This window comes from Lissotriton helveticus, chromosome 1_1, assembly GCF_964261635.1.
Source record: "Lissotriton helveticus chromosome 1_1, aLisHel1.1, whole genome shotgun sequence".
In the NCBI taxonomy this organism is placed as follows: Eukaryota; Metazoa; Chordata; class Amphibia; order Caudata; family Salamandridae; genus Lissotriton; species Lissotriton helveticus.
In genome coordinates, this window is record NC_136057.1 from 552,366,333 (window position 1) to 552,393,589 (window position 27,257).

Here is a 27,257-nt window from a genome sequence, read left to right on the forward strand (position 1 = left end):
TAGTTGGTTAGAGGGTAATGGGGACTGAGAATGGGGGGGGATAAAGGGGGGGATTTGTCGGGGTGCGTGTTCTGGTGCTGGACAAATTTTGGTGTGTTAAGGGTGGGAGCTGTGCTGTCAGCTGTGAGCGGGGTGTTAATGCTCGCTGTAGGTGTGATAGGAGTGTTGAAGGTATGTGTGGAGGTCCGCGAGTTGGTAGAAGGGGCGGTGGTGTGAGTGGTGTATGGGGGGAGCGATCTGTGTCTGTGCTTGAGAGCTGAATTGGGATAGTGGGGTTGTGGGTGGGGGATGGGAGGTCAGGGGTGGTAGGTGTGCCCCTGATTGAGGAGTGTGTGGCTGTGAGGTCATGGTTGGTGGGACTGGAGGAGATATGAGTGTTGGTCCGTGGATTGGAGAGGTGTTCTTTGAAAGTGGGGAACAAGTTGTCTAGCAGTTCCAGGTTCCTGTCTGTAGCTTGTGCTAGGACAATCCCGTTATTGTAGATAGTGATGGTGGCTCTGCCTGGAAAGACTAGGGATGGTGTGATGTAGAGAGTTAGGCTATGAGGGGATTTTCTGGTGGAGGAGACGGTGAGTAGGATGAGGAACGCTTTTCTCCATTGAGCTCTGCGTGTGGTGTGGAAGATGATATCAGTGTTCAGGGATCCATTGACCGGTGAGAAGTAGGTGTCAACAAAGGGAGTTTCAGGGTGTGACCTAAGGAGGTTGTGTTTAAAGCGTTTGGCGGCTTTTTTGGTGAGTGATGGTGGGTAGTTGATTTTGTATGTGTGTTTGCCGATAGGATCCATGTTGCGGTGATGGATTAGGTGGGTGTGGGGGGAGTGCGCTAATGCCCTATAGTGGTACACATGTGCAGAGAAACAAATGCATACAGTAGGTTACACAGTAGTAAGTTATAAAATACGAAAGTGGCACTAGTGATCAACCAGCCTCACTAGGATATAAGAGTGTGCAATAGAGCAAATACATACGGTAAATTACAAAGTACACGGTGTAAGTGTAGGTATAATACTGATAGTATATAAGGGCAGGATATAAATGCAAGCAGCAGTTTACATGAGTCAAAAATCACAAATCAATGTGTCATTAATTAGCAACCAAAGTACAAGGTGTGAGTGTAGGTATAATACTGATAGTATATAAGGGCAGGATACAAATGCAAACAGCAATATACATGAGTCAAAAATCACAAATCAGAGTGACATTAATTAGCAACCAATAAATATGAGGTAGCAATCTGTGCATATTGTATGTGAGGTAGCAGTCGGTGCGTAACAGGTGAGAAGAGTAGGAATGGGTGCATGTAGAGGAGATGTGCAGAATAGTGCAGAATACCGGAGAAAGTATAATACTGATGAGAGCAAGATACAAATGCAAACCACAATTTCCATGAGTCAAAAATCAAAAATCACCATTAGTTAGCATCCAGAATATATGAGGTAGCAGTCCGCGCATTACACAAGTTCAAAATACAGGCAGAAGTGACACTAGAGGGCAACCAGAGATATATGAGGTCTAAGAGGTAGCAGTCGGATTAATAGAGTATATGAACAGAGTACAGATGTACAGGGTACAATAATGTATATGAATCAAAAATCAGAGTCAAGGAATCGAAAGTGACATTAGTTAGCAACCAACATATATGAGGTAGCAATCTGTGCATTACAAATGTACAGAATATAAGTAGAATTATAATACTGCACTAATAGGCAGAGGTTCTTTCAAATATGAGGTAGCAATCTGCACTACAAATGTACAAAATATAGATAGAATTATAATACTGCAATAATAGGCAGACCTTCTTTCATGTATGAGGTAGCCATCGGTGCATTACAGAAGTTTAAAATACAGGTAGAGGTATAGTATTGCCATAATCGACAAATATCCTTTCACAAGATGATGTGAATACATGACTGAGCCCAGTAATTGGTAGTTGAGATTAGTCTAAAATGCTAGGTTCTTAGTGACTGTTCAGATAAAGATGTCTAAAATGCTATAGTTCAAATAGAGACTAGACTAAAATGGCCACCAATTAGTTCAGATCAAGACAGTAGTCCTTTGTTTGTTGCTGTGCAGGCTGGGAGAAAGAGAGATTAGTCCTCTGTTTGCTGCTATTACTTTGAGCATAGGGGAAGAGATTCCACTTTCAGTTTAAGCAAGCAGAGCTCAAGGCTAGCTGGGAGGAATTCTTATCTCTGTGTGGGGGAGTTAAGCTGAGGGGCCACGTGGACAACAGAGGTATGGGGGGATTTATTGTTACAGTTTTATGGCCCCAGCCATTTTGAACAAAGGAGTTAGATTTTTTTAAAAGAGAGCAGGCGGGTGGGAGAAGTAAATACCTTAAGTCTCTGTGTTTCAGTAAATATTGCCAGTAGAGTTTAACAGAAGCACTGCATTAATCCATGATTGTCTCAGACCCTTCCTCTTCGTAGATGTATGTGGCTGTATGTACTTGATCTCACATCAGAGCTCCCAGCCTGTATTATACTGAAAAGCAGTTCATCCATTTGCCAGGTATCCACCGATGTCGATGGGGGCAGGCTTCGGTCTTCTGTCGCCCCTACAGCTCCTCGCTCGCTCCTATTAAAAAGGATCTTTTTGAAGTTGAGCTGTGCTTAGCTCTTGCGGGTCCGCTTCGAGATCTTGTGACCCCACTGTGTTAGCCAGCAACCGGCGACCAGCGTCCCTCCCAGCTCTCCAGACCGCTAGTATTCCTCTGCTGCGGTGTGTGGGGGAGAGGGGGGGGTTGCGTTGTCATGTCCCGGTGCTGTCTTTGCTGCCGTCGGGACCAAAGGGAGTGAGAGGGGTCCGGGGCTCCTCCCGCTTTGGTCCTGGTGCCCGCTGTCCGCTCTGATTCCTCTGCTGCGGCGGGAGGTGCAAGGAGGTGGGGGGGAGGGGGCTCCGTTGTCGTCTTGTTCCCGCTGATCCCGGTGATCCTCCTGCCGATCCCGGTGCTGCGACCAGCGTCCTCTGCTGCAGTCAGGCGGGTGTTCCGTTGTCGTTGCCTCCTTCGGTCCCGGAGTATCCGCTGAGGTGCGTCCCCCTAGCTCCCGATCTCAGCGTCTGCCTTCTGCTCGGGGGTGGGGGTGGAGGGTCCGGTGTGCGTTCCGTTCTGTCCTCGGTGCTGGCTGTGGAGGATATTGGGTGTCGATTATCAACGTCCCGAGCCTCTCTCAGCCCTCCGATGTCCCTTGGGCTCCTCTGCTGTGGTGCGGGCCGTTTCCAAACGTTGTTCCGCGTCCCAAGACTTTCACTTCTCTCCGTTCCTGCAGGGACTTCTCTGTTGTGACGCTGGCGAGTCACAGCGGTGTCCTGTTCCTGGAGAGGTCGATGGCTGCTGCTAACAGGGATATACCCGGTTAAGGGATCCCAAGCACGGGGAGCTCCTTCGGGAGGCTCCTACCAGGCGGCCATCTTGCCAGCTCTTGTACCTGACCAGCTCCTTATGAAGATGTCTTGCTGTCAAACTGCGCAATAAACCCATTATATTACATGGAAGTCTCTGGAGTGTTTACTACACGGTACCTCCAGGATTGCAGTGAAGGGATAGGTTACCTGCAGTCAGCAGCACATTAAAAATCTTTTGTTCAAAGCTGGTTGCATACTTTTCAAAGCAACCCAAGACACCCGCCCAAGATTTATTGTCTCACTAATCAATAAACACCTACCCAAGCGGACTTTGAGATCCATGCACCAGAACCTTTTGACGGTGCCTAGAATCCGGCGTAAACACATCGGCGGGACTCGGTTTTCTTTCCTAGTTCCGATGATCTGGAATGCGTTCCCTGCTTTCCTCAGGCTTGAGGGAGACTATCTGCGGTTCAGAAAACAACTGAAGACCTGGCTTTTCACCTTGGGCTATAATTAGCTGTTTCCGGCTTAAGCTGCACTCACCTGACATTCCACAGCGCCAAGAAACCTGTTGGTGTGCGCGCGCTATACAAATAGCCATATTACATAACATAACTAGCGTGGTCTCTGCCATCGATTAAGTGGTCAGTAGCTTACCGAACTTAGGTCAGTTTTTAGATATACTTTACTATGAGAATTTGGTTGCATGTTTGGGGTACGTTTTTCTAATGTTACACTCATTTTCCCCAACCACAAGTAGATTCGGTTTCATTTTCTGGTCCTGCGGAATTTTCCATATCAATGGCCACATTTGAGGCAAGAAATATGTTGACCTACACACACACTAATTTAGGAGCTGGATAGGGCCATTACTTTCACATTCAGCCACTCATTGCCTTTTAATCATAACAAGATAACCCAATTTATTGGGTCTCTTTTAGCTATTTGTAATACCACTAATTCACAATACACCAATCTACACCTAGAGTACTTCCACCCTACACCTCACATCAGCATTTCTTGCTCAAAAGACCTGTGGCAAAGAGCCCCCTCGAGGACCCTATTGGGTATTGCAGTGCTGGCCCAACGGGGAGCAGCCCAATGATAACGTGAATGGATTTGTATTGTTCAGAACAAGTTCTTTCAATGCTGCTACTCCTTGTTACTTGCTGACTATGTATCTTTCTATGCAATGTTCCCCTTTGAATAAGTTCACCTTACGCCTTATGTAAAGCGCTCTGATACCTTAGCTTGGGTCTGGTTCGCGCTCTATAAAACTTTAAAAATAAATTAATAAATACAAATTAAAGCATGACTCCCCCACAGGTGTTTGAGGGCTCTTTCGTCTGAGCAATCAGATCCACAGATCCATTGTCTCAGTTTCCCTGACCTAGATCCTTCAATCCTTCCCTCCCGCCCATGAACTGCATACTTTTTGTATTTCACTTGGAATGCACCATGACTCATAATGGCCCTGGCATGGACATTCTCAACAGACATAAAACATCCTCTACACTGACACCGAGCCCCATAGTACAAATAATGATGAGGGTCTGGAACTACGACCACACACTTTTTCTTAGCCTCACTCGACTGCCCATTAAGGCCCTGCTATGGAAAAAAGCCACTATTCAGGTGGGTGGTCATCCACTAATGTGGAAAGATTGAGAGGTGGCAGGAATAAGGACTGTGGGCATCATGGTTCATAACGGGAAGCGGAAAACCTTTGTCACATTATGGGAGGAGTTCCTCTCACCTTTTTCACAACTATGGTATGACTCACAATTTCACCACTGTTTCTGTAGTACCTTAGACCCATCTGCAGACCATGGAATATTCCAAACTCCTCTGTTGAACAATATCTGAGCCTGTGGAGAAATTATAAAGGAGTCTATAATCTAGTGGTTCACCACCTCCACTCTAGCCCCCAACTGTCCCTCCTCAGCACTTCCTGGCAGGATACCTTTCAAGTACAATAAACAGATGAGGACTGGAAAGAGATAATGGCGGATCTAGACAATGGCGCACATGAGGCCAGAATTGGTATTGGACCCTCCCAGAAACTTGCATCTTCTGCCCTCCTCCACACCTCACAGGGTTGGAAATGTACCCAGTCAGACTACAACACAACACATATCCTGTGTAACATCCATGCTTTATCTCGCCTTTGGTCCCATATAGGCCACACTCTTGGCCTTGTTCTAGAATTATCCCTCCCGTTTCCAATAACTCTCATTATGGTACATGACACGTGACTTGCCTGAACTCTTGAATCATTAACAATGACTACTGATGAATGTCAAACTCTGTATCTTATGTCATCAGCATTACCCACACGTGCCCACACATGATGAGTGGCTAGCTGACATGCTCAGTGACGTCCTATGAATGAGTTGTATACCGGTTCTAGGACAGTCAACTTATTTGAAGCCATTTGGACTCCCTGTCAGAGCTCTAAAGAAGATACTCAACGACACACCCACCCCTTGATCCTATGTGAACATTCATAAATTGTTCATGGCCCTTTTAAAACCATGCCATGTTCTCCATTACCTTCCCAAGCCTGCTGTTTCATCCTGGTTGCAATCAACTCTGACAAAATGGAAGTGCACTGAATAAATTAATGTATGACGTTACAACGCATACATTTACAACGCATGCCTTTACAACTCAGTTTTTACATCACAACATCCTTTACAATGCATACATTTACATCGCATACCATTACAACTACTTTTTTTAAACTACATTTACAACGCATTCCATTATATTGCATTATACCTTTACAATGCATACCATTACATTGCATTTAAGGTAAGTGTTGGATGGTGTAGGGGTACAAATTACTATTCTAACTCCAGGGGGTGCAACAGTAGGATAAGTGTTAGATAGTATAGGGGTACTATGCATTGTAGTGGTATGCGTTGTAATGACATGCAATGTAATGCCTGCATTGTAGTGACATGCGTTGTAATGTCATGTGTTGTAGTGACATGCACTGTAATGCCTGCATTGTAGTGACATGCATTGTAAAGGATGTTGCGATGTAAGGACTGCGTTGTAAATGTAGAGCAATGTGATGATTGCATTGTAAAGGTTGTTTCCTGAATAAATCAATCCAGTGTGTCCTTCTCCTTCCCTTTGTGTTTCTTGCTACTAGTGTGCTCCACATATCCACATCCAGTGATCACCATAACACATTTAGGTGTCTATCTAGTACCAAAGCTCTCGCTAGAAAGGCAGGTAAATCACCTTGGTTCTACCCCCCACGTCCTGCTTAGGGCTGTAATGAAGATTTTACATCTTATTCTCAAATTTGTCCATCAAGTAATGGTCCAGGCAACTATTTTGTGTCACCTGGACTACTGGAACTACTAATTTCTTGGCACACCTGTGAGACTGATGAAGAAATTACAAAGGCGCCAAAATGCTGCAGCCAAGCAGGTCCTTGGACTCTTGCCCTTCTCCTCTGCCTCTTTCACACTGAATATCCTGTGTTGAATCCTTATGGAAAAATAATTGTCTTTAATTTCCCTCTGTCATTTCTTAAAAGCTGTGCATGACATTGGTCCCTCTTATTTGAGGAAGACATTTATCAACTAATTTCCTACTCGTTCTCTCTGTTCCAAGGATTTCTTAATACTAACCATCACAAGAGTTAGGTGAGTCCAATCTGGGTAAAAGTCCTTCTCGGCAAGGTCAGCCAAATCTTAGAATAGTCTTCCTGTCACTCTAAGTGAGATTCCCCATCTGCTCCATTTCAGAAAAGCTTTGAAAACTTGCTGGAAAAGAGTAATTTTTTTCGTGCTTATTTCCCAGTTCTCTTAGCCCCAGGACACCTGTACAGGTGTTTCTCATTCGCTACAAAATAAAAGCAATACTGTGGATAGTAGGTCTGTACCTATTTTCACTCCAATGGTTAGGATTAACACTCCTATGAAAGATCCCAAATTATCATTAGGGAAAATGATTTTACAGTAAATAAATATGTTGAAACCTCGGTTGGGCTAATATCCCACCCAACCTGTACAAAGTTTGTCCCGCAGTTAATGTGCCTCGCTACTTCATTTTTTCCATTGCCTCACTGAGTTTGGTGGCCATTCATCCATTTTGCCAGGATGTTTTTGTAGTACTTATTTTTGGAATGAGGTGCAACCCTTACCTTCTAACCTTCTGATGTAAGTATGTTCTTTTAAAAGAAAAGTTAAGTTTTATTGTATTTATCCGAACAATACTTTTGACTGTTTCCTTGCTTTGCAAAGGTATTGTACGGAACATTACATATCTGGAATTTTTAGGAAATGTGCTACGTGCAAAGTTGGGTAATATTCCTAGGCAATTATGTAAAACATCCACAACTATTAATTAAACAAGGAAGCACAGAGATAATAATGGCTAAAGACAAAATGTATAGAGTTGTCTCTATGAAACAATGAATATGGATAGAGTATCAACACTATTTACATTATATATGGGTGTAACCCATACAATCTTGTGCACATCAGTGCTCGTGCGGAAAAGTGAATGGCCCAAGTGACACTTGAGACAAAGGAAACGGCGATGGGGATTTACACTTTTCTTATTCTATCCCCTTACTTTCACTCTCCCCTTGTACAGCACTGACAATTTTTTTTGTATCCTGGTCCTGAAGATGGCCTGAACTGATTACAGGTTGAAACGCTGAAGACCACTCAGCGTACTTGTTGGCGTTTATTGGTTCTCTAACTTGTTAATGATTTTGTGTTTTCACAATAATTTTGAAATTTTACAACCATTTAAGTACTTGTATATTTCTTTTGTACTGCTCTTTCACAGTCTCCTTTGTCTCAAGTGTCACTTGTGCTGTTCACTTTTCGGCATGAGCACAGATGTTCACAAGATTGTATGGGTTATACACACATATAATGTAAATGGTGCTGATACTCTATCTATTTTCATTTTTTCATAAATAGAGACCGCTCTATAAATGTTTTCTTTAACAATTGATATCGCCTTGTTTTCTTCTTTCTGCAATTGTTGTGCTCATTTCACATAATTGCCTATGAATAATACCTGTTGAGATGTTGTTGTTTGCTAAAACACGATTTGCCCAATTCTCAACTGGGTTTACGGGAAACCTGCTGTGGTTTTTTTCCCATGTGCAAAGTTAGGAGCAGACTAGATTCATTGTGGGTTTTTTATAGAGCTCTCCAAGGATGTGTGCTAGTACCAACTCTTTTTACTTTGAGTAAAAAAGATCTTTCCTCCTTTAGGAAACAGTTGACTACAATATCCTTTTTGCTCAGCTTGACAATTTAGCAATTCTTGCTTTTGCCGACAATGTTATTCTTATTCGCCACTCTGGAAGATGCTTTGCATATCTTTTATGTTTTTTGTAACTGCTGTTAATAGGGCCTAACCATTATTTTCAGAAGAGCAAAGGTATGATAGAAGAGATTAAATATATTTTAAGAACACATTTCCCCATTAATTGAGGCAGTTTAGTAGATCTGGTTCCTTTGACTGCTTGGGTATATGCTGCACTTTGAGTTGCCCAGCATGAACAAAAGTACAAATTATTTTGGTCACTCTTTTGAGTACATTTTAAGATAATTTAGGAATTCAGAACACCACCGAGTACTTACATTTCCAATGGCAGATGCCTTGCTTAAACAATGCCTTTGTGCCGATACCTTGATACACACTACATGGACTTACGCCTCAGAATCTCTACTGCCTGTAGACACATATGATTGTCTGAATCCTTTCACTATGTGGTAGCCCAACAAATATTGTTAGCTTTAGGTAGTCCATCAATGCACAGAGAACAGATAATCAACCACAGCAAACACAGCAACAGAAATCTGAAGAAATGTTGCTGAATATTTATTCTTCTGTCTTGAATTGCATTCAATAATGAAAGAATTTCTGGTGGTTCATAAGATTGGTGGCAGGTCCAATTGTGTGTGTGTGCTGGAGGCAGCCCTTTAAAATAGTATTGTATCTTTACAGTCCTATTCTTTAGACATTAAGCAGAGTCTGTGTGTTTACACTCCAATACGGCTTTGGAGTGCAAAGGTATAGCAGAGAGATTTGGGTTGAAGAACAGTGTTGGAAATTTTCATGCATTGTAAGTTATTTGCCCGATATTTCCCTTCACTGACCTATTTTTGCTGGACCTGTTTTTGTTGGCTTTAGGCATCTGCACACTTTACTCCTGATAACCGGTGGTGAATTGCTTATGATCTCCCTTCCAAACATAATAACATTAGTATACCCTGATTGGACAATTAATTTGCTTATCAGACCCTCGTATATGGTATTGCATGAACCCAGGGCCTGTAAATTAAATGCTGCTAGTAGTTTGCAGCTCTCATTGTGCCACTTTAAAAATGTCTACAGGCCGGCACATGGAGCCTCTTTGAGCAGTTTTACAATCCCATTTTCCAAGTTTAGCAAAGTATTTGGTTGACTTAAATTGAACTTTTGTACTTCTTTCTTTTGAGGATGTATTAAACCCCTTTTACGAAAGGATGTAATAACTTGTCTCTTAGTTTATAATGTCTTTAAATTGGTACACTTCTACTAAATTTTGCACCATTCGAATGGAAATCAGTCTTCACCAGAACCTTTTTCTTTAAAAAGACAGGGCTACCACCTCTTAATTAAATGGATACAGTAATTCTGAGGCCTGTGTTGTATTCAGAATATGGATTTTGTGACAACTTAGATAGCCCACTATTTCTGTTTCTGAGCGGTTTACCTGCTGTTGGTAAAGATTCTCAAATAATTCCCTGAATGCTTTATATATGGCAGATGAATCTAAAGTTAAACAATTGTGATTGTGTACAACTCAAGTTATCACATTAACAAAAATTACATTTTGGTGAGCTAGGCTAAGTGTTTTCCCAAATATTTATCTTCATATACCTGCTAGCCTATAGTATCACATCCTTATATGCCTACTATACATTCTTCCCAGATGCTGCTCCTATATTCTCTGTAAATAAAGTGCTTTTTACTATCCTTCACTTGTTTTACAATTTGCATGGTTGTATTTGATAACATATTCATTTCCAATTTTTGGAAAGATTGGGACTTGCCCCGGAGAAAACATTTATTTAAAGTGCTGTGTGATTGGAGAAACAGTTCATCCTAATTTTGGGAAAGTAATATAAGAAATATCTAGGATAGTATACAAAATCTATACAGGATGAAGTTTGAAATATCCTTGAGAAGAATGTAGAAAAAATAAATAAATAAATAAAGAGAAGAATGTAAAATATTTGTAAGTGTTATGAGTGATACCCCCAAGGACCTATCAATCCCAATTCTTTCTTTAAATGAAGCAAAGCTCCAGGATATCACGTTGAACACTGTAGTGCTGTCAAGGGTGTGATTAAAATGATTTCGAGTTGTCCTCTAGTGGACTATATTATGAGACTATTGTAATGCTGTGATGGTTCACTTCCAGGGTCAATGTCACCCATCTTCCAGCATCATCATGGGATTTTTGTTACAATGGGTCCCCAAAGTTCTTTTGAATTTAAGATTTCTACCCTTTTGTGTGGTGCTACGATTAAGAAAAACAGTCAATGGCTCTAGAGGTTGCCAATACTGATTTTTAAATTGTGTTTTGCGGATGTTGGTCTCTTGAAATAAAATTATCGAAGCATTCTGTTGAGAGAGCCGTTTCAAAATAGACTTCTTTTCCTTGTATTGTTTAGCCTATCTACGATTGGCAAAATCGTACAGAAACATATACATTTGTCTTTAGATAGAACTATAATCTGAAAGCATATGTATGGCTAAACTCTGAGCCAAAGGTTTTCTTCTCTTTTGCCATCTCTTAACCCTCCCCTCACCCACTCTGTACCCCCACTAGCTCCTTCCAAGTTAGTGCCTGCCTTACCCTTACCAGTGATTGATTGATTGATTGAAAGGCTTTATTTTGATATAAAAATATCATAAACGCTTGTACAACAAGTATAAAAGCACAGCATTTATAACAAACACATTCTATTTACACAAAGAATTAGAACAGAAGGAAGGTATTTAAAACAGTTAAAACAGAATTAAATTGACAAAGAAAGCCTTCTTGCACGAATCAACCATGACCACTTCAAAAATTTTGACACAGCGCAAACAATCAAGGTGGATGTGTCAGACATTAAAATACGCAGCGCCACTTTGTGTTGGCGGGTGCCTAAGAGTCTACATAAGGGTTTTAGCCAGCGGCTCCTGGGTGCACAGTAATCCGGACATTCAAAAAGAATGTGGGCTACCGACTTTACTCGGGTGGGACAATGCGCGCAGAACGGGGAGGATTGGTAAGACGGTTTCCAGCGTGCAACTACTTCACCTACTGGAAGAGTCCCCACTCTAAACTTAAAATACAGGGAACGGTCAAAAGGGATGGAAATGATGTCTAGATAGGGTTCGTAAGCCACCGCATCTTTAATCCTCACAAAAGCTACAGTGGAGTTACAATGACATGAATCTGAATGTAGTTTGGAGGAGACCCAGTTCCAGTACAGCTTCTTAATCATAGCTTTGGGTGGGGCGGTTCTCAATGCCCTTGCATCTCCTATCCCTATCTCCGCTAATAACCATTTAGCATCCCTCAACCATTTGATCCTGGACCAGCCTACCATGGCCATAACCTCTGATAGCGCTTCCGCATAAGGGGCTAGTTCAGGCACCCGCCACAGCCGGGCCCAAAGAAGCAGAGGGCGGAGTTGCGCTTGGTCCTTGATTGATCTGCAGCCTAGATCCAGTAGCACTGGTATGGTAGGTGTACTCCACGGGAGAGCCATCAGGTCTTTCAAAAATTTGCTCTCCGATTTTGCTAATACATCCAGGTTGCAGGTACCCCACAGCTCCGCCCCATATAGGGCAGCGCTGACCCCTCTGGCTTTATATATTTCCACAACTGGGGCTATAGGTTTGCGTGGGGATGAGCGTTGTTCCTTTAGTAAAGCACCTCCCACCCTTTTGTGACTGAGGAGCATTTTTTGGATATGCGGGTTCCAGGTAAGAGAATCATTAAGGCGGATACCCAGGTAGTCAAACTCGGATACCCTCTCCAGTGGAACGGAGTTCAGAGCCGGAGGTCGCCCAAGTTTCTTGGGGGATTCATAATCAAAAACTTGGTTTTGTCGGTATTAATTACCAACCCCCTCAATAAACAAAACTCCTGGAAACTATTCAGGAGGCTCTGGAGACCCATGGGAGACTTTGAGATAAGAAGAGTATCGTCTGCAAAGAGCAGTGTTGGGATCCGTTTGCCCGCCAGGGATGGAACGTCGGAAGGGTTTCTTAACAAATGCTCAACAACACTGTTTACATAAAGGGAGTACAGGGTAGGGGCTAACACGCATCCCTGGTGGACGCCCCTTCCCACAGGGATCCTGTCGGTTTTTTCACCCTTCGTGCCCCAATGGACCTGCGCAAAATTGCCAGCATGTAGTCTTACAAGGAGAGAGAGAATATACGCAGGCAACCCTAGTTCTGACAGAACCTTCCACGACTCCTCCCTGGGTACCAGGTCAAAGGCAGTCTTAAGGTCTATAAAGGCCAAATACAGACTGCCTTTGCCCAGCACCACCACCTTCCAATATAAGAGAGCCAGTCTGAAGGCCTGTTCAATGGTCCCAGTACCAGAGCGAAATCCGTCTTGGAGGTCCGACAGGATGTTATTGTCGTCCACCCACTGGAGCACCCTTCCCAGAATCACCTTCCTTGCCACTTTTTGGGATGAGTCAATGAGACTTATTGGCCTGTAGTTGGCAGGGTTGTCCCGACACCCCTTTTTTAATATCGGGACAACCTCTGCCCCCTTCCAGGATTCGGGTACGGGTGCACCTTTACTAATGGCGTTTAACAATGATGAAACTAACTTCCCCCACTCCTTGGGATTTGCCCGTAGTAAGTCGCCCGGTAACCCATCGGGCCCTGCTGCTTTCAAAGGCACCAATGTTTTAATTACATCTTCCACCTCTCTAGCAGTAAAGGGAACATAGTCAGAACCCCCTGGACAGACAGCCAAAGAGAGGGTGGTGTGGCTAATCGACTCAGTAGGGGTATAGAGGGACGAGAAGTGGTTGAACCAGTTCTAGGCAGGGATGTTACACGTCATCATGGTGCTAACTTGCCTATCCCTAGATCTTATAAGGTTCCAGAAGCTTCTAGCATCCCTATCCGAGGTTGCTTTCATGAGATCCGCCCAGAACCTATCCTCCCATTCTCTCTTAGCTGCAGACGTAGTCTGGGTGTACTCTTTTCTTGCCAGTCTTATGGCAGCTAAGGATTTACTTTTGACAGCACCAATCAGGGAATTTTTCTTCTCCCTACATTTTTTAGTATACCAACCCGGCGGATTCGACAAGTTCTTACTCTTGCCAATTCGGGAGGCCTTACTTGGGAGAATGAAAAGGTCACTCAGGGCCTTGGTAGTATCACAAAAAAGCACTGAGACTTCCTCAGACTGGGGAGTCATCAAGTCCAATTTAGACTGAGCAGTATCTAAGAGTGCCCCAATAGCTAACACTTTCTCTTCATCTATACTAAGCTTACTCCATTTCAAACGTCTACCACAGTTGGAAGGATATACTTCCTGATGGGCAGGCGCCAGGTGAGGCGTAAGCAGCCCCGGGTTCCCAATCCACAGGGGACGGAGGGCAAGAGAAAGAGGATTGTGATCACTCTCAACTGAAGGGAGTACCTCCATATCCTGCAAGAATCTCCAGAGTTTTACGTCAAGGAGGATATAGTCTATCCTAGACGTATGGTCCACCCTGTTGTAAGTGTGGGCTCCAAATGGATCTGACGTCGTCCTTCCATTCACAGCCCTAAGGCCAAATTCCATATTTAGGGAGTTAATTTGGACCACCACTTGAGAGGTATAGTTAGGACTGGTATTCCTCTCCTAATATCTTCATCAGCAGTCCCCAAGGTGTCCTCCAATCCAAGGGGCTCAAACGTGCAGCTTAAGTCCCCTGCAACCAGGACATGAGAACTATTAGTGCCCTGCCTAAGCAAAGATTCCAACTCTGATACTATGGGTGAGTGCGAACCTCCCTTCGTACCCCTGGCATAGATATTGAAGATGTCCAAGGTCAGCCCTCTCCTCGGTCCCTTGAGTGATATACTCAGAAGATCTGGTGAATTTGACACTTGCTGGGTGACTTGGCAGCCAAGTGAAATGGCGACCCATATGAGGAGGCCTCCTGAGGGGCGGCCCTTCCCCGAAGGGGGTGTCACTGCTGGTATGAAAAAGGATGAGTAACCTACCTTGTGACAAGGCTCCCTACTCCAAGTTTCTTGGAAAATGCAAATAGAGTAGCCTTCCACAAGGGTGTTCCATTCGGGTAGAGCCAGCTTTCTCAAAATACCCGCAACGTTCCAACTGAGAATCCTTATATCTGGATCCGCCACAGCAGGGACACTGCGAGGTACGGGGCTGGGGACCCCCTCCCTCTCAGGGGGTGTCCGAGGTGCACTTACTCCTTGCTGGATCCCGACAACCAGATTAGGATCCTGTACTAGGGGACTACATACAACTGGAGAGGGTGTCGGACTGGCATTAATAATGTCTAAGACGTGAAGCTCTGACCAAAGTCCCGGACTCGGGGGCAAGGGAACCACCCCGGCAGCTGGCTGATAAGGCATAGGGAAGAAGTCATTCCCGGGGAGGGTGAAATTGTGCCTCCCTCTTCCATCCAAATCAATACCACAATGGTTACCAACAGATCTCGGGTAGAAGTAGGTCAAATCTACTACTCCAATATCAGCACCACCATTCCCCAGATTCTGATTGCAAATTGTCTGGGCAACCCTGACATCCTTGAAGTTAACCACCACACAGTCACCCTCAAAATGCTTATGCCCATGACCCACCCACCCTACCCTTCTAACTCCCAGGATCAAACCTTCTAGTTCCCTGGGAAGGGATCTATTTGACATTAACCAGTGCATGGTTTTATCTTTCAGCGTTTGGTCGGATTCTAGCTGATCAGCCTTCAATGGTGGTACATTAGTAAGAATGGCAACAGAGGGGTGACAGTCTGGGGGTAAGTTCATGGGTGGTATTCTAGGGGCCTCTTTGAGAGGTAACGCATCGGGCTGGATAACAGGAGGAGGAGTGGAACTAATACTTCTAGGTTGGGCTGTCTCAGATCCTTTGCCAGTGCCAGAATTTCTAGGATTAACAAAGCCATTTTTACCAGTAACCTCGGATCGCACAGGCATCTTGACATGAATCTTAGTAGCACTTAGAGGATTTGGGTATTTAATAATGTTCTTTGTGGCCAGCCCGGGGTTCCGATCGCCCCCATTTGGGGTGACAGCAAGTACAGCATGAGCATCTACCGCTGCCGCCCCTTTGGCCGTTCCAGTTGCATTAGATGAATCCTGTGGGTTAACGGAGGTCGCCCGGGCAGCAGAATCCCCCCCAGGATCATCATCCCTGGTTCTAGAATGTAATTTGATTAGAGATTTTGTGGAGAAGAAGTTGTCCAGGGTCACTTGCTCAAAACTGTCCAACTGCTCCGCCAGCCCTTTGACTCTCTCTAAGACCGGAATCAATAGATATTTAATAATTTTCTCTATTTGGACGATCAAGGGGATCTCGAGGGGTGTGAGCTCAGCAGAATCGATAGTCAGATCAGCGCGTGGAATTGCTGCTGACACGCCGAAGGGCACACCCCCCCGTGTCCCCCTGGGGGCAACCTACACCCACCCCTGCGCTCTTATGGATCACACCCACCCTAGTGCCAAGTTTCCTAATTTTCTGATAGGGTTTGGGATGACAACCTTTACGCGGCTAGCATTTCTTTTCCTTTTAATATGGACCGCTCTAGCTACTGCCCCCGATACCAACACTGATGGAGGAGGGAGTTCCCCGTGACTAAAAGGAGTGTTAGAAGCTGGCATAAGGGCAGGGGTGTTACTAGACCTCAAGGCCAAAGCGTCATCTTCAATAGGTGGGACTACGTCTGCCGTATGCTCCAACCTGTCAGAGCTAAACCTCAAAGCAGCCACCGTTGGCTGATCCAGGGGTGGACAAACATTCAATACAGAATCGATTGCACGTACTGGAGAAAGGGCCGGCGCCCGGGAACCCAAAGACGACCGTTTCTCTAGGGGATATTTAAGAAATTCAATGGATAACCGGCGCTCAGCACGTCTCTCAGCTAGGGCAATTTCTCTATCTATCTCACGGGTAGCCCTGAGAAAATATTTATCTAGAGGACCTGGTATTGTAGCCCCTACCGTGGAGGGTAAGGGTTTTAGTGAACTCGTAGACATGTTTAAACCAATGAACAATGGTAGAGTCAGTCGTATTCGCAATGTACCACAGGGTAAGGAGTCCCGACAGTGAGATGAACCTTTAGCACTAACAGTTGAGGATCTCAAAAGGGAAACAACTCACTGTTACAAAGACATAACAATATATGATAATTCTGAGCCAGATGTTAGGGAGTGGGCCCAGCCCAGCCTCCTGCAGCCCGTGACGGCCACAGACGGCCCGCCCTTTGCTCGGGCTTAGCCCGGCGCCCGCCCGCAGTGCGGTAGCTATCACGTGCTAAGTACGTAAAGGCAGGGGGGCGCATCCAGCCGGGAAGAGGCCGCAGCTGTGTCTGTGACCGGGCTGCTGGTCCTCGCAGTCCCGGTGAAACTCCTTGCAATGTCCGCCCAAAGCACAACAGCAAAGCACAACACCCAACTGATGGCGAGGGGCGCCCGCGAAGCGGGGGCCACGAGCAGTGAAGAGCGAGAGGCAGGGGGGCGTGTCCGGCCGGGAAGAGGCCGCAGCTGTGTCTGTGACCGGGCTGCTGGTCCTCGCAGTCCCGGTGAAACTCCTTGCAATGTCCGCCCAAAGCACAACAGCAAAGCACAACACCCAACTGCTGGCGAGCGGCCTCCGCAAAGCGGGGGCCACGAGCAGTGAAGAGCGAGAGGCAGGGGGCGTGTTCAGCCGGGAAGAGGCCGCAGCTGTGTCTGTGACCGGGCTGCTGGTCCTCGCAGTCCCGGTGAAACTCCTTGCCATGTCCGCCCAAAGCACAACAGCAAAGCGCAACACCCGCCTGCTGGCGAGCGGCACCCCTTATCAAGGAACCCCTCATTTCCAACATGCACCTTTAGATTGAGGCAAGCGCCATGTCCCCTCTTTAAATATTTCTATCCATAAGCATATTTTTTCCTCCTCCTCCTTTTCTTTTTTCTTCAATTCATCCCCTTTCCCTCCTCCCAACACATGAGAAACAGAAGGCCCCCTCTTACGACTATCCGACGAATACCCAGTATTAATTATTAGGCACTAATTTAGTTGTGACAACAGCTGAGCAATTTCAAGCCAGATCCTCTTTGTATACTCTTCTTTGCGATGAACCTTTTTGCTTTCTAATTGTAGCTCAGTAAGGCCAACTTGTGCAAGGTCAGTGTCTGAGTAGATGCTGAAATTAGCCTTTCTTAAGAACTTTCCGTTTTATTGGCAGTAATAACATTGCCTTGACCCCCTGCAGATTTAAAAGCAGATATTATCTGTTTGAATATTCCCCTTCTCTTGGCAGTCTCATATGAAATATTTGACAACATTTGTTTAGGGTTTTTAAATGCGGTCTTTTTTACAGCTGAGGTCAATAGTTCAAGTTCAAGTTCGGGCATTTGTATAGCGCGCTACTCACCCAGAGGGTCTCAAGGCGCTTGGGGAAGGGGTTCATTATTTGTCGAATAGCCAGGTTTTAAGTTCTTTTCTGAAGGAGATGTGGTTTTGAGTAAGGCGGAGGTGAGTGGGGAGTGAGTTCCAGGTCTTGGCAGCAAGGAAGGAGAATGATCTGCCACCCACGGTGGATTTTCGGATGCGCGGGACTGCGGCGAGGGCTTGATTGGATGATCTTAGTTGGCGGTTGGGTTTGTAGAAGGACAGTCGAGTGTTGAGATCTTTTTGAGAATGCGAAGTACGTTGAAGCAGGAGGATGAGACTGCGTTGACTTGTCTGGACATCGAGAGAGAGGAGTCTAGGATGAAGCCAAGGTTACGTGCATGGTCTGTGGGAGTGGGTGCTGTGCCCAAGGCGGAGGGCCACCAAGAGTCGTCCCAGGCAGAGGGGGAAGATCCTAGGATGAGCACCTCAGTTTTGTCTGAGTTGAGTTTTAGGCGGCTATGTTTCATCCATTCGGCTACTTCTTTCATGCCTTCGTGAAGATTGGTTTTGCCGGTGTTGGGGTCTTTGGTGAGGGAAAGGATTAACTGGGTGTCGTCGGCGTAAGAGATGATGTTGAGGTTGTGTTGACGCGCGGTGGAGGCGAGAGGACTCATGTAAACGTTGAAGAGGGTGGGACTGAGTGCAGATCCTTGTAGTACGCCACAGATGACTTCAGTGGCCTCTGAGTTGAATGGGGGAAGTCGAACTCTTTGAGTTCTCCCAGCAAGGAATGAGATGATCCAGTCCAAGGCTTTTCCTTGTATGCCGATGTTGCTGAGGCGTTGTATAAGGGTGCTGTGGCAGACTGTGTCGAAAGCGGCGGAGAGGTCGAGTAGAATGAGGGCCACAGTTTCTCCGTTGTCTAGTAGTGTTCGGATGTCATCAGTCGCAGCGATGAGGGCGGTTTCGGTGCTGTGTTTGGCTCGAAACCCGGATTGAGATGGATCGAGGGAGTTGTTGGATTCAAGGAAGGCGGCGAGTTGGCTATTAACGGCTTTCTCAATGACTTTGGCCGGGAATGGGAGGAGGGCTATGGGTCGGTAGTTTTTAAGTTCCGAGGGGTCTGCTGTGGGTTTCTTCAGAAGGGCGCTGAGTTTGGCGTGTTTCCAGCTATCTGGAAAGGTGGCAGAGTTGAACGAGCAGTTGATGACGTCACGGAGATGGGGTGTGATGATGGAGTCAGCTTTGTTGAAGATGTAGTGGGGGCAGGGGTCGGTTGGCGAGCCAGAGTGGATTGAGTTCATTAGGCGGGTGGTGTCTTCAGTGGTGATTGGGTTCCAGTTGCTAAGGTTGTTAGTAGGCGGAGTGGGAACAGAGGGGGGTGAGGGGGTTGATCACTGGGGACATTCACGAAGCTGTTGTGGATGTCGGCAATTTTGTTGTAGAAGAAGGAGGAAAGCGTATCACAGAGGTCTTGGGAGGGAGTGATGTCGTTAGATGCTGCGGTGGGGTTGGTGAATTCTTTGACGATGTTGAAGAGTTCCTTGCTGTTGTGAGAGTTGTTGTTGAGTCAATCCTTGAATGCTGATTTCTTGGCAGATCGAATCAGTTGGTGATGTTTGCAGGTGGCTGCCTTGGAGGTGGCCATGTTGTCGGGGGTTGGGTTTTTTCTCCATGTTTTCTCCAGGGTGCGGCAAAGCTTCTTGGATTTTTTAAGGTCATCGTTGAACCAGGGAGCCTTTTTGCTGGCTGATTTGACCTGGTGCTTTTTCAGGGGTGCTAGTTCGTCAGCACTGTGGGTGATCCATTGCTTGAGATTGGTGGCCGCTTGGTTTGGGTCCAGTGAGAGGGTGCGAGGGTTTTGGTTTAGCGATGTGAGGAGTTGGTCGGAGGTGATTTTGTTCCAATTTCTCCGAGGAATAGGTTGTGGGCGGTTGTGGTTCAGGGTGGTTTTGTAGCTGAAGTGAACACAGCTGTGGTCCGTCCAATGGAGAGCTGTGATGCGGTCGAAGGAGATATGCTTGCTGGAAGTGAAGATAGGGTCGATGTGTGTCCGGCTGCATGGGTGGGGGTGTCAACAAGTTGTTTGAGTCCGAGGTTGGCCAGGTTGTCCAGAAGGGTGGTGGTGTTGCTGTCATGTTTGTTTTCAAGGTGGTAGTTGAGGTCTCCTAAAAGAATGTAGTTCTCGGAGGCGAGGGCAAGTGGGCTGACGAAGTCCGTGATGTCATCGCCGAATTGAGTGCGGGTACCTGGAGGCCTGTAGATGAGGGTGCCTCTAAGTGTGGTCCTGGGGTCGGTGTGGATCTGGAAGTGGAGATGTTCGGCGGTTGCAAGATTATCGTCGGAGCTGGTCGTGATTTTGATGGTGTTTCTGTGGATGATGGCGATGCCTCCTCCTGTTTGATTGATGCGGTCTTTTCGGATAATCTTGTAAGCGTCTGGTATGGCTATGGCGATGTCGGGTGCTGATGATGTGTTCATCCATGTTTCTGTGAGGAAGGCGATGTCCGGTGACGCAGTGTCGAGTAGGTCCCAGAGTTCAGTTGCGTGTCTGTGGACCGACCGGGTGTTAAGCAGGATGCACTTCAGGTGGTTAGAGTCGGAGCTGTGTGTGGAGGAGGTGGGTTTGGTGAGGGTCCTGAAGCAGTTGAACTTGCAGGAGAGGCAGGCGAATGGGCCATGGGTACGTCCTGGGGTGGCTTCCCAGCAGTGTGGTGCGCGTCCGGGGTTGAGGGCGAGGAGAGTTGCGGCATCATATGTGACTCTAGTGGGTTGGGAACGGCGGGGACCAGGGGGACAGGCGCTGGGCGCGGTCCAAGCGCGGACGGGCGCAGACGGGCTTACCTTTGGCGCACCTTCGGCGCGCATGGGGCGCGACCGCTGCGCGTTGATGCATCTGTCATAAGTGGAGAAGTGGAAGGGGCGGAGCGTGGGAGGGGGAGCTGGGAGGCGGGAGCGTAGGGGGAGGGACGGGCTGCAGGCACAACAAAATGTACGAGACAACAACAGGACCGGGTAATGCGAGCTGGCGGTGGAACACACGGGCACAATTTCAATTAAATGAAATAATAAAGCAATGCGGAGCGTTCACAACTGAAATATGTTAAACAGGCAAAGCAATGCGGAGCATTCACAGTTTAAGTATTCTAAGCACACAAAGCAATGCGGAGCGCTATGCGACAGAGCGGGTGCAAATTCAATGAAAATAAATTTAAAGTATGGCAGTGGTGGGGGAGCAGCGCTACAATACCAGTAGCAGCGCTATGGGTTCAGGAGGAAGGGTGGAGCGACCGCTTTATTCTCTTTATTCTGTAGTCACCAAAGTTCACCAAAACTGTCTTCACTCTACGATCATTTGGTTTAACAGAAAATGTTACTCAGTGGGCTCAACTGATTATAAAGTCTTCTTTAATCTAAGGTGTCACATGGGTACGAAGAAGGTCGGCTATGACTTCCACTACTATTGATTTTTGCTCCTCCTGTTTTAGGGTACCTAAAAATCTCAAAATATATTGTATTATACTTGCAAATTAAGTTGTCTCTTTTGAGAAGAGTAAAGTCTGTTTGAGAATGAATCCCTGTGAATCCTCGTATTCCAAAGTCCACTTTTGTAGTTCGAAGACCTGGGTAGACAAGTCCTCTATTTCTTTACCAGCACTTGTATCTGTGTATCTCATGAAGGAAAATGTTGACTGGCTTGTTATAAGTTTTTCAGTTTCCAGCAAGGTGGCAAGAAGCAGGTTTTCTGTCCCATCACAGCGCCATGAGGTAGAGGGACATGAGTCACTTCTTCGCCATTGCCAATTGTCTGTGCATAACCAGAGTTAACAAGATCAGTGCTATCATTTACACTTTTTCGGCAGTGCTGTGTTAAGTCTTCTTGAAATCCAGTAATTGTGGGACCATTACTGTTTGTTAATCATTGATCACTGATTTACATTATCGTAATGGCCTTGCCTCTGTAGCAGTGTGTCTATTGATGAAGATGTGGATACTTTTGAAGCCTGCGCAGTGATTCTACTTTAGTGAGTTATGTGGTGAAGTAAGGGTTTTTTGCCTCTTTTTCTTTCTTAGCATGTTCTTTTGCCCCCGTCTCTGAAGGGCCAGTCATGTCTGGACGTGTCTTCATTCGTTATGGCACATAAACAAGATCCCCTGCGTGTAAAGTAATATTACCCCATGAAGATTTGCTGGACATGTCCTTCCCCCATCTCTATTGTTGCTACTGAGACTGTGCCTTCCCCAGTCACTGGATGAGATACCTGGAATCTATGAAGTTTGTGCTCATCCCATTCTATATTTTTCTCATTAGCTCCTGCCATCAAAGGAGCACTCTCACTCTTGAAAGCACCATGTAGTTGCCCTTGGTTATCAGTGAGGTCAGGATTTGGGGTCTGTGGACTTTGTAGTCTCTTGGTAGAAGACCTAGGTAGTGATATTCTCTCTAATTCCTCATTTCTTGTGGTGAGCCATGTGGTCATTCTGTTCTTTTTAATTGTATAGCCTGGCCCTTTCGTGGACTATTTACAGGTTCAATTTTGCTTTCAGACTTAAGAGGTGACACAAAGCTTATTTTATTAAGGCAAGGAACTGTCTTTAATCAAGTTTCTGGGATGGTTAGCATAGTACCTTCCATTGCTCGCTGCATCTCTCTTCACATTTAAAAAAAATGTCATCAGCTAGAGCCCAAGCACTTGAAAAGCCATCCCATTCCATTGCTTTTGCAAACCCTTGATGCCTCCCTTTCTGTGACTTCCAGGATGGGCTCCCTGAGCTGCATGTGCTGGTGATCCCAGCCAGTACTGATGAAGAGTGTCAGAGGTATAAACAAATCAGGAGTTTAGCTCCTGACTACAATGATTTAGTGGTGTTAGTGGTGTTAGTGTCATTGACAAAAGGAGAGTTTCCCTGGTGTTTCCTCTCGGAGTGCCAGAATTCATTTTCTGGCATCAGTCTCAACTCACCATGGTACTTTTCTCCAACCCAGGCATCAGCAGGCTCTGAGCTACTCTGGCGTATTCACGCCTTCCGGGGCGGGCACCATGCTTGGAAGGGGCTGTGGTTGATGGAGCCAACTAACACTGTCACCAACCCTAGGATCCTACACTTTCCCTTTACAGGTGCTACCCTGAAACTCAATAACGGCATGAATGTATCCCAACAAATTAACAGTTGTTCTTCCTTAACTCGTAGTTGTTGCATGGAAAGAAACAACTGTACCTGACCAGTAAAATTAATGTTAAAAATGTCTTTTTTATATAAGCGGCAGCCATGCACACAAATCCATTAGGACCCAGTACATTTGTTGTTTATCCCGAATAATGCATTCTGTTCCAGTGACGTAACAAAACTCTAGGGGCCCCCCTGCAAAGTACATGGAGGGCCCCCCTTCTTGCTTACTCAGGATCTCTCAGGCTAGAACACATTGTTGAGGGGAGCCCCTGGAGCCCCCACCCCCCATCTCTGCACTGCGGGGTCTACGGGGGGCCTTTGTTACGCCCCTGTTACCACCTTTGGGAATTTACAATAATTCAGCATCGACCTCATTTACTTAAACTATATTGCCTTCTTTACCGCTTTACCTGTTGACCTACAACATTTAATCTTTCATTTTCTTTTTTTTTACTTAGTGTGCAATACTTCTAATGCAGGTCCGTCTTCGAAATTGGTATACTGGCCACACTGATGAAAACATGAACCTTTAACCTTTCTAGAACTCGACCTTTGCCTTTCCCCTTTTCTTACTCCCCCGCCACTTGATAAATTTGAATGAAAGTGCGAGGCTTGTTCCTTTTCAGTCGATTGACACGTGACAATGAGCGTGTTCCTCTCGTAGCAGTTAAAATAACATCCGATAGCTGACAATCATCTTTTAGCCCGATTACATCACAAATGATGTGCAACTGACAATGTAACCTAAATGGATCTCTCATGAGCTCTTCTAAGCAATAACCAAATTACCCGTGGCAGTTAATTTTTTAAGTTCAGTTGTTTTGTGACCTTCAGCTGATTCACGCTCTTGTTGCACAGTTTCCCAAAGTTCTGTCTCTCCAATACTATACTTACTTTCGCGAAAAAAGAAAATTCAATTATTTCATGCAAATGTCAAAGTTGTTTATATCCCTCCCCTTCTTCACATAACTCAGGAAGGTTGTCAAAAATGTCTTGGCCTACTGGGCCCAAACATGGAGCATACTGCCCTAAGACCTTCTTCCATTTGCCCATTTAAGGAGCGGATACCATGGTGAACCAAAAAAACATCGATAAAACTAATATGCCTTGTATGCTGAACAAAAGGAAAGGAAGGGGATCAGTAAATTAACTGTAAAGCATAAAACAAAAGAGAAACTAAAACAAACGCAATTTGATAATCCCCTGCATATGGGAAAAATATATTCCCCATAAATATAATTTTTTCGCATGCCCTGTTGTTCCCACAGCTTTAAGAGGTGCACAGGAATAGAAATTGTTTCAAGTAAGTTGCATAAGGTGTCTGCCACCTAGAATATCTTTCAAAAGAGGGATGTGCGTATCAACCCAACACGCATTGTAGAAAACCGATGTACAGCCGTTAAATGGAGCTACTTGAGAATATCCTAATTCAATCAATGGATATTGGTGATTCTTTTCCTCCTTCGTACATCTAGGTGAACATGTTTCAGCGTCGTCTCTAAGCGCTCAATTTGCCAACTGACCTGGACTCCATTCTCTGTAAAGCCCCCATAGCACATATCAGTGTAGTGAACAACTGAAATTCTGCAAGGGCCTGAAGAGACGCTTTCTGCCTGGCCTTTGCTTAGTTTAACGACCTGCTAACTTCAGTACTCTCTCTCACCAGAAGGCCACCTGACACTTCCTTCTTCTTCCTGCATTTAAATGATCTACTTCTGGTCAGGTCAAAATGCCCAGTGGAAACCTACTTTTGGGCCTCCCACTATCAAGACTAATCCATTTCTTATCACTTTAAGGCACTCGCACAAATTGAGGAACTGGCAGGGATTGGTTATTCTTTAAGCACCTGACCCCTCAACCAACTACACTGATAAAGATTACAATTGTCATTAAGTATATTGAAAAGAAAAAAATATATATATTTGTGCCAGGATAAAATATAAAAGAAGCGATTATTACCATCTGTGCAAGTACACCATTATTTACCAGTAACATGTTCACATTCCTTTCTAATGAGAATGTGACTTAATTTGCTCTTACATGGTATTCCTCTTATGTCGAATACAAACTTAAAGAATTGCTTAATATCAAAGGATTTTTTAAATTATTTTGAATGTTAATAGATTAATTGGTATTTATTCTTTTAGTCACACTTTATAGGGATGTTTTGTTTTTTATTCCAGTTCTTTAAATGTACCTTCTGTCAATCCGAAAAATTTAAATACATAGGGCCTCATTAGGATGGCGGGTGGACTTTGCCCGCCCGCTATTCTCGTGGTAAATGGGATCGCCCGCCATAAGGGCAGGGGTCCCGTGGGGGGTATTAGGATGTGCCCGCCAGAGTGGCGGGCACATCCTGTATTTTTAGTATTGTGGCGGGCGGTGCTCTCTGCACCGCCCGCCACAATATTAAAAATGCTTTGCAGCATTTACATAAACAAAGAGGCAGGCACCGCGCGGTGCCTGCCGCATTGTTTATGTAAATGTGGGGGTGCCACAATTACCCCCCGTGTAAATGTTTCCACTCTGCTTCACTCTGGGGGCATCATTGCCGCCGCGGAAAAGCATGAAACACAGCCCATGTTAATATGACTGGCGGTGTCTAATAGACACCGCCACCATATTAACCATTTTCCTGGTGGTGTTTTCTCCCGCTGCGGTCCCCCCCGGCGGGGGAATTCATGGAAGGATGTCTGGCGGATTGCCTCCGCCAGGCTGGCGGTGGCCACCGCGAGCCTGGCGGAGGCAATCCGCCAGACATCCTAATGACCCCCTTAGTGTTGTTCACCAGCACCTTATTGAGCGTGTTAAGTCATTCATGAGCAAGATGTGTGATCACTTCTATTAGGAAACCTCTTTCTGGTATTTTATGAACTGGGTACTTTGTGATCTTCAATTGTATGCCACCTCTAACCCCAGTATGCATACTAATTGTAGCCTTCTTTTTGTAGGTATAACGACTTTTCTGTTTCCTGTTCATGATCCTATGCTGGAAAGAAGCTATGTCAAGTAAAGAACTGCAGGAAAAGACCAGCTGAAAACTCACTCTGCACCGCCCGCCACAATATTAAAAATGCTTTGCAGCATTTACATAAACAAAGAGGCAGGCACCGCGCGGTGCCTGCCGCATTGTTTATGTAAATGTGGGGGGTGCCACAAGTACCCCCCGTGTGCATGTTTCCACTCTGCTTCACTCTGGGGGCCCCCGGGGCCCCTAGAGTGACCACCGCCTGCCTTTCCGTAGCATCATTGCCGCCGCGGAAAAGCATGAAACACAGCCCATGTTAATATGACTGGCGGTGTCTAATAGACACCGCCACCATATTAACCATTTTCCTGGTGGTGTTTTCTCCCGCTGCGGTCCCCCCCGCCATTGTAATATGGCGGGGGGAATTCATGGAAGGATGTCTAGCGGATTGCCTCCGCCAGGCTGGCGGTGGCCACCGCCAGCCTGGCGGAGGCAATCCGCCAGACATCCTAATGACCCCCTTAGTGTTGTTCAACAGCACCTTTTTGAGCGTGTTAAGTCATTCATGAGCAAGATGTGTGATCACTTCTATTAGGAAACCTCTTTCTGGTATTTTATGAACTGGGTACTTTGTGATCTTCAATTGTATGCCACCTCTCACCCCAGTATGCATACTAATTGTAGCCTTCTTTTATAGGTATAACGACTTTTCTGTTTCCTGTTCATTATCCTATGCTGGAAAGAAGCTATGTCAAGTAAAGAACTGCAGGAAAAAAACAGCTGAAAACTCTCTATTTTTTTCAGTGACATGGGATGAGAGGTGAGTTCATAGCTAATATTGTTTGTGATTTGCATTACATAAGGTTTTGATATGCAGAAAAATAACCTAACTTTGTTTATCAGATTCTATGCACCCTGAAGCGACCCAGATCTGATAAATTGGCAGGATTGCATTTCTTTAGCCACGAACAATTACAAATTATTAAAATCAAATTTAAGATTTTGGATACTCCGAGTTTAAACCGCTGTGTACGTTTACTCTTAAAAACAACAATGGGCACGTTAAGTGATGAGCTAACTGTTTAACGTTAGGAATTTTCTACTGCTTCTAGGTATTCACACGAAAATTTAATACTGGAGT

General features: G+C 45.4%; 1 protein-coding gene across 1 annotated transcript in view; it reads left to right on the forward strand.

Moving 5' to 3' along the window:
• PIK3C2G (phosphatidylinositol-4-phosphate 3-kinase catalytic subunit type 2 gamma) overlaps positions 1–27,257 on the forward strand; it is a 2,201,800-nt gene that overhangs the window by 1,105,646 nt on the left and 1,068,897 nt on the right. Inside the window, exon 13 of the mRNA XM_078674033.1 lies at positions 26,814–26,936. Coding sequence (XP_078530159.1) covers positions 26,814–26,936 — 123 coding nt within the window. The remainder of the gene's footprint in view (positions 1–26,813; positions 26,937–27,257) is intronic.